The 7,500-nt window shown below is 40.6% G+C and overlaps 1 protein-coding gene across 1 annotated transcript in view; it reads left to right on the top strand.

Annotated features, from left to right (window-relative positions):
* Nucleotides 1–7,500, top strand: part of LOC123507010 (probable G-protein coupled receptor CG31760) — a 124,460-nt gene that overhangs the window by 101,161 nt on the left and 15,799 nt on the right. Inside the window, exon 11 of the mRNA XM_045259505.1 lies at nucleotides 1,893–2,002. Within this exon, the coding sequence (XP_045115440.1) occupies nucleotides 1,893–2,002 (110 nt within the window). The remainder of the gene's footprint in view (nucleotides 1–1,892; nucleotides 2,003–7,500) is intronic.

Raw genomic sequence — 7,500 nt, forward strand, 5'->3', positions numbered from 1 at the left:
TTCAAACTGTAAGACTCAAATCCTACGGTTCCACACCCATAAGCCTTTTTCCCCTCGGTGGCTTAGTCCTAAATATCCTTTTGCCCTCCTCCTCCTTCTTCTTCTTCTCCTCCTCCTCCTCCTCCTCCTCCTCCTCCTCCTCCTCCTCCTCCTCCTCCTCCTCCTCCTCCTCTTATACTTTTTTCTTTTTTTTATCCGTGATCTTTTTTTTTTCTTTTCCATCATTATCATCGTCATTTTCTTCTTCTTCTTCTTCTTCTTCTTCTTCTTCTTCTTCTTCTTCTTCTTCTTCTTCTTTATCTTCAGTTTTTTTTTTTCGTCTTCCTCCTTCAATTATTCATCATTATATTTCTTCTTCCGTTTCCTTGTTTTTTCTCCCCTTCTTCCTTGTTCTTCTTGCTCTTCCTTCTCCTCCTCCTCCTCCTCCTCCTCCTCCTCCTCCTCCTCCTCCTCCTCCTCCTCCTCCTCTCCTCCTCCTCCTCCTCCTCCTCCTCCTCCTCCTCCTCCTCCTCTTTTTCTTCCTCCTATTTTCACGTGTGCTTCTTTTTCCTCCTTCCTTTCATGTAGTTTTTTTATTTTTTTCTTCTTTGCCTTCTCTTCCTCCCTTTTATCTTGTCATAGTGCTCTCTCTCTCTCTCTCTCTCTCTCTCTCTCTCTCTCTCTCTCTCTCTCTCTCTCTCTCTCTCTCTCTCTCTCTCTCTCTCTCTCTCTCTCTCTCTTCCATCAATATATTGGTTTTAGGTTCAAGTTTTCCTTAAACAATATTTTACGTAAACAGAGAGAGAGAGAGAGAGAGAGAGAGAGAGAGAGAGAGAGAGAGAGAGAGAGAGAGAGAGAACAAAGAAGAGAAAAAAATTACGAGGAAACGAAGAGAGGACGAAAAAATGAGGAGCAGGTAAAGGAAGAGGAGGAGGAGGAGATGGAGGAGGAGGTGGAGGAGGAGGAGGAGGAGGATATAGAAAGGAGATGAGAGAGAGGATGACAGGAAAGCGGAGAGAGAGAGAGAGAGAGAGAGAGAGAGAGAGAGAGAGAGAGAGAGAGAGAGAGAGAGATGCCCCCAAGAACTAATACTGGAGAAAAATAGAGTGGCAGAAAAATCATTGTCTCTCTCTCTCTCTCTCTCTCTCTCTCTCTCTCTCTCTTCACCTCCACACACTCGTCTCCACCTTTTATCCTCCCCTATTCCCCCATTTCTCCCCTCATTACAACTTTAAGCTCCCCACTCACTCCCCATTCCTTCTCCCATCTCCCCCTCCCTCCCTCCTTTCATTTTTGTTGAGCTAGCTTTATTTCTTTATCCTTCTCTCTCCATTTTTTCTTATGTTCTTTAACTTTTCTTGGCTAGTCTTTTTTTCCTCTCCTCCTTCCTATCTTCCTTCTTTTTCTTCCTTCCTTTTCTTTTTTATTGGTACTATCTTTTATTTTTCTTTTCATAGTTTTTAAGATTTTTTTCCCTTCTTTCTTTTTTTTTATTGTATTCCTTCCTTTTCTTCTTTTCTTCTTTTCTCTGCCTCTCTGTTTTCGTTTTCTCGGTGTGTACACTTTCTTACTTTTCTCCTTGTTTTCCTCTTTCCATTCTATTTTTCCTTCTGCGTAGCATTTCTTTCTTTTTCCTCGTCCTTCTTCCTTGTTCCTTTTCCCTTCCCACACCATTTCTGTTTCTTGTAGTTTCTTGTAACAGCTTGTGTCCCGAAATCTTCAATCACACGTCCTTCCCTCAGTAACCAGTACATGCCCAAATCAGCACCACTAACCCTGTAAAAACCAGTAAATGAACACAGTACCCCAGTAAACTAAGACAGTACAGCGCATCTTATTCCCAGTACTCCAGTCATATCTCCTTCCCTATGCAATTCTATGTAAACAGTACCTCTCTCTTTCTCCCGGTACAGATGGCAGCCATATTCCCGGTCCTGGACACCTACTCCTGTGTGGCAACCAAGTGGACGCGACACCTCGGCTTCTGCATCACGTTTTCTTCGCTCCTCATGAAGACCTGGAGGTGAGAAAGGTGACGGAGGGAGCGATGGGGGAACTAAATTGACTGCTTCCTTCGTTCGGGTTTCCTCTCCTGATTGATTCATTTTATCTATTTATGTATTTATTTATGTTTATTTCATTTACTGTTTGTGGGAGAAGGAAAATAATGTGGGACTTTTTTTTCCTTTTCCTTCCTTTATTTATTTATTTATTTATCTATCTATGTGTGTATTTTTAGCATCAATGAGCGAAATTTACAATCGGCAACTTCTTTCGGTTCTTCGTCTTGTTTTTGTCATTGTCCTTGTTTTTGTTCTTCATGTTCATATTTTCATCTGTAACGTGAAAGAGCGCACTGGTCTATGGGAGAGGAGAGAGCCTGCTAAACTGCTGCTCCCTGCATACCTCTTCCCTCCATCCCCGAAAAGAGTGAACCAGAAAACAAAAAAGTCTTTCCAAATCGGAGGTCAATTTCTTTCCGGAGATAAGCTCGCCCCGTGAAGGTCGTCGTGTTTTCAGCCCCGAGGAGTGTGTGGTGGTCGTGCGGTCGTGAGTTCGTGAGGTCGTGAGGTGAGGCTTGCGTCTGACCGAAATGCTGAATGTTAAAACTGAACTTTCCGGATGAGCACCTTTTTATTGTTATACTGTCGCATTTTTCCTTGCTAACTAACCAAATTGAGGCATCTTTTTCTTATTTCATTGGTCAGAAATTGCAAATCTATTCACATCTCGATCTTTGGTGTAGATGCTTATAAAGATCCAGTACATTGCTTCTAGTACTGGGAATTGTTGCAAAATCCAGCGATGACTAATATTCCTATCCTTTTACATTCCAATGATCAAATAGGACAACTTTCTTCAGAGCAGCGATAGATTCAGTATGAAGTACATTTGGAGTAAGACATACAACTTAAGACATTAGCGCCGCACCTCCGCTATATTCAAAAACCCTTGCATAACTGAGGCTGCACATATTTTTTAAGGATATTTTATGATACTAAAGGCAGACTGACAGGATCTCTACATTATCAAGAAGTGAAACAGTCTTAAGAATCTAGCTAGTCATTACCGTGGCCGTTGATAGTTGTCGTGGTGAGAGAGCGGAATGTTTCTGAATATGGAACCTGCAGCATTTAACGTGAAGGAGAGTGGAAGGGAAGGCAAGAGCAAAAGAAGGAGAAGGAGAAGAAATGATAGAGAAGGAAGGGATGATCCGAGGAGGGAGCAAAATATAGTGTATATACCCATGATGGAAAGGGAAAAGGGAGGTTAATTGAGAGGAAGGAGAAGGGAAGAATGAAGAGAAACAGGAAGGGGTGATAAGAAAGGGTAATAGGTGTAAGATACATGAAAGAAGAAGAGGGAAGACGAGAGGAAAGAAAGGGAAGAAGATGAAAAATAACAAGAACAAGAAGAAGGAAGAGGATAAGAAGGAGAAGAAAAAAGAGTGATGGAAAGAAAATAAGACCAGGGAAAGAGATAGAAAGACAAAGAGAAAAGAAAGAAAAGAAGAATTTTAAGGATAACTTCACCAGACTAGATAAAAAAAAAAATTAGATAAATAGATAAAAAATAGATCAGTTGATAAAGGCGAACACTTAAAAAAGTAAAAGGACACTTCAGAAAGATGAGAGGGAGAGGATAAGACAAAAAACGATATAGAAGGTACTTGTATTTCAAAAAGAGGATGGTGGGGAAAGAAAAGGGTTTATATAAGACACTGACACCCTCGCTTGATTCCCAAATAGTAGTAGTAGTAGTAGTAGTAATAGTAGTAGAAGTAGTAGTAATAGTAGTGGTAGTAGTAGTAGTGGTAGCAGTAGTAGTAGTAGTAATAGTAATAGTAGTAGTCGTAATAGTAGTAGAAGAAATAGTAATAGTAGTGGTAGTAGTGGTGGTGGTGGTAGTTATTATTGGTTAGTAGTGGTAGTGGTAGTAGTAAGTGGTGGTAGTAGTAGTAGTAGTGGTAGTAGTAGTGGTAGTAATAGTAGTAGTAGTGGTATGTAGTGGTAGTGGTAGTAGTAGTAGTAGTAGTAGTAGTAGTAGTAGTAGTAGTAGTAGTAGTAATGATAGTAATAGTAGTAGTAGTAATTGAGAGGGAGAGTGAGGTCATAGGAACACTTCAACTCACTCCACTTCACTTTATGTAATCTTAGGTCACTATACGTCACATTAGGTCACTTGAGCTCACTTCAAGCTTATTATTTTAGGTCACATCAGGTCATTCCAGGTCACTTCAATTCACTTTAGGTCACTTCATGTCATTTTAGGTCATTTTAATTCACTTCAGGTTACTTAGCGTCTCTTCAGGTCACTTCAGGTCACTCGAGGACCAGTGGATGACCTTTTCCAGTCCTCCCATCAAACTTCCTGATGGTGATTGAGTTTCCCGTTTTTTTTTTTTTTTTCTTGCCTTTTTTTTTCTTTTTCTTTTTTTCATCTTCCATTTTAATTATTTGTGGTGGTTTGTTTATTGGCTTTGTTTGTTTTGGGGTTTGTTTAGTTTCCTTCGTTTGTTTATTTTTGTTGTTTTGTTTGTTTTTTATATTATGTTTGTTTTTCCTTGCTTGCTATTTTTTTTTTTATCTATTTTTTTCATTTCATACTTTTCTTCCTAGTTTCTTTTTCATGATCCACGTTTTCTTTTCTTTTTTCCTTTTTTGTGTATGGATTTTTCATATTTCAAAATGTATGTGTTTATTATTTATTATCGATGTGTGTGTGTGTGTGTGTGTGTGTGTGTGTGTGTGTGTGTGTGTCCGTCCGTTCGTTCGTTCGTTTCGTTTGCATGTCTAACCCGATTTCTCTCTCTCTCTCTCTCTCTCTCTCTCTCTCTCTCTCTCTCTCTCTCTCTCTCTCTCTCACACACACACACACACACACACACACACACACACACACACACACACACACACACACACACACACACACACACACACACACACACACAAGGTCAAACTCGCAGCCAATCCTCAGCCGCCATTTGTTACCTGAAAAAAAACGCCAATCAGGAGAGTCGAGGGCGTGACTCATGAGAAGCAATCAACCAATGAGCAGCCGAGATTTAGCTATGACGTCATCTTCTCTCAGTGACGTCACCTATCGCTGCCTGTGACGTCGTCTTGTTTTCTGCTCTATAGAAGGGGAGGGGAGAGAGAGAGGGAGAGGGAGAGGGAGACAAAAGGAGAGAGATGGAGAAGGACAAAGAGAAGTATTACTTTCACTGAGAGAGAGAGAGAGAGAGAGAGAGAGAGAGAGAGAGAGAGAGAGAGAGAGAGAGAGAGAGAGAGAGAGAGAGAGGAGAATAACGAGAAAGATTAAGAAAGAATGGAAATGAATGAATGTGTGTGTGTGTGTGTGTGTGTGTGTGTGTGTGTGTGTGTGTGTGTGTTTACCGAACGAAAAGACAAAAAGTAAAACAAATAGGAATGTCAGGTGAGAGAGAGAGAGAGAGAGAGAGAGAGAGAGAGAGCGGGGACTGTGATTCAATTTGGTGGTGTTGAGGTGAGGCATTCTCTCTCTCTCTCTCTCTCTCTCTCTCTCTCTCTCTCTCTCTCTCTCTCTCTCTCTCTCTCTACCGTTTTTCTTTTTTACCTGTCGAAGAAAGAAAATCATGAGGGAGAGAGAGAGAGAGAGAGAGAGAGTGTGTGTGTGTGTGTGTGTGTGTGTGTGTGTGTGTGTGTGTGTTATAATGATGATAATAGTAATAGGAATAATAATAATAATAATAATAATAATAATAATAATAAAAATAATGATATTTATTTCCATGAAACATTGTTATTCATCTTAAAACTAAGCATGAATACACGTAACTTACAAATCGTTTTTAAAGTCTAGATTTATAACTGCATGGTGAGTTGACTGAGTTAGTGATGCGATCAGGCAGATCATTCCATGCAATGGGTCCAGTAACAGTAGTGGCCCTCCTGGTGCCAGAGTTTGTTGACACATGCACGTCATCAAGCTGTTTTACCTCCTCTATATTCTCTTGCATTGGATAACTGTAAGGACCATTCCAGATACAGCTCATTTTATACATAATAATACATTAAAAAAAAATGGTTTTGTCATCCTTTGCAGTTTCTCACTATTGGAGTAACAAAGTCATACTCATTAGCTCCCCCAGTGGCTACTTTGGCTGCAGAATGTTGTAATTTTTGTCTGCACCCTCTGAAAGAGAGTTGCATTTGTAGAGCCCCATGGAGATATACAATCATTCATCAAGCTGAGAACAAGAGTCTGTACAACAATAATTCCAATTGGTTTGTCAAAATTATCACTTATTCTTCTGATAAACATCAAAAGACCCATTATTTCCTGATTAATTTCTCTGATAAACACACAAAGCATATAGCTGTCAATACAGACACAGATTTTGTAAACGAGTATTTTGGGAAAATGTACTCTCCATTTCTATTTGCAAAGGTGCCTGGCGGTATATGAGACGGGAGTTCTCTACTTCAAAAGAAAATGCAGTTTTTTTTTTTTTTCATTTAACATAAATCCATTCAAAAGAAAGTATTGCTTCATATCACACAGCGTTTATTCTGTTTTAGAGGTGAGTCTCTCAAGATTGTTGATAGTGTCAGCATGGAAAGTATCAGAGAGAGAGAGAGAGAGAGAGAGAGAGAGAGAGAGAGAGAGAGAGAGAGAGAGAGAGAGAGAGAATGCGTATGGAAAGGGTGAACAAGGAAGAGAAACAGGAAGAGGAGGAGGAGGAGGACAAGTAAGGAAGAAACATAATTGTGAAAATAGAGAATAATACGAATAGAAATTGATAAAAAAAAAAGTAGAAAGAAAAACCGTAACATCAAGAAGAAGCGCAAAGGAACACAAAGGAAGTACAAACAGCACTAAGCCTTGAGGTCCTTACTAGACAGTTTAGGTGACCATTCCACGCTGCTAGTTAGAGAGGCAGGATAGTACACCAGGAAGAGGAGGAGGAGGAGGAGGAGGAGGGGGGAAGGATGCTTAAGAAAGAAGAAAAAAAGATGATGATGATGAACGAGGAGGAGGAGAAGGAAGAATAGGATAGTTAGATGTAAGAGGAAGATAAAGTGTAGAATAATGACAAAGGAAGAGGAAGAGAGAAAGTGGAGGAGGAGGAAGAGGAGGAGAATGAGGAGGAGGAGGAGGTGATTGAAAAGGGACCAAGATGTCAAATCCACTACATCTCTCCTCCTCCTCCTCCTCCTCCTCCTCCTCCTCCTCCTCCTCCTCCTCCTCCTCCTCCTCCTCCTCCGTAACCCTTCCTGTCAAGTCACCTGGTGAGATGGCGGCCACGTCTTTCCGTCTCTCCCAGCACCTGTCTCTCATATCACCCTCTCCCTCTCCCTTCCTCTTCCTTCCTCTCCTTCTCTCCTCTCTCCTCTCCCTGCGTGTCCTCATGTCAAGTGGAAACACCTTTTGTAACCATTTCCTAACCTTATACGAGGAGGAGGAGGAGGAGGAGGAGGAGGACAAAAATTTATTCTCATGTATGTGTTTTTCAATTCCTCATTTTCTCGAATAATAAAA

This window comes from Portunus trituberculatus, chromosome 21, assembly GCF_017591435.1.
Source record: "Portunus trituberculatus isolate SZX2019 chromosome 21, ASM1759143v1, whole genome shotgun sequence".
In the NCBI taxonomy this organism is placed as follows: Eukaryota; Metazoa; Arthropoda; class Malacostraca; order Decapoda; family Portunidae; genus Portunus; species Portunus trituberculatus.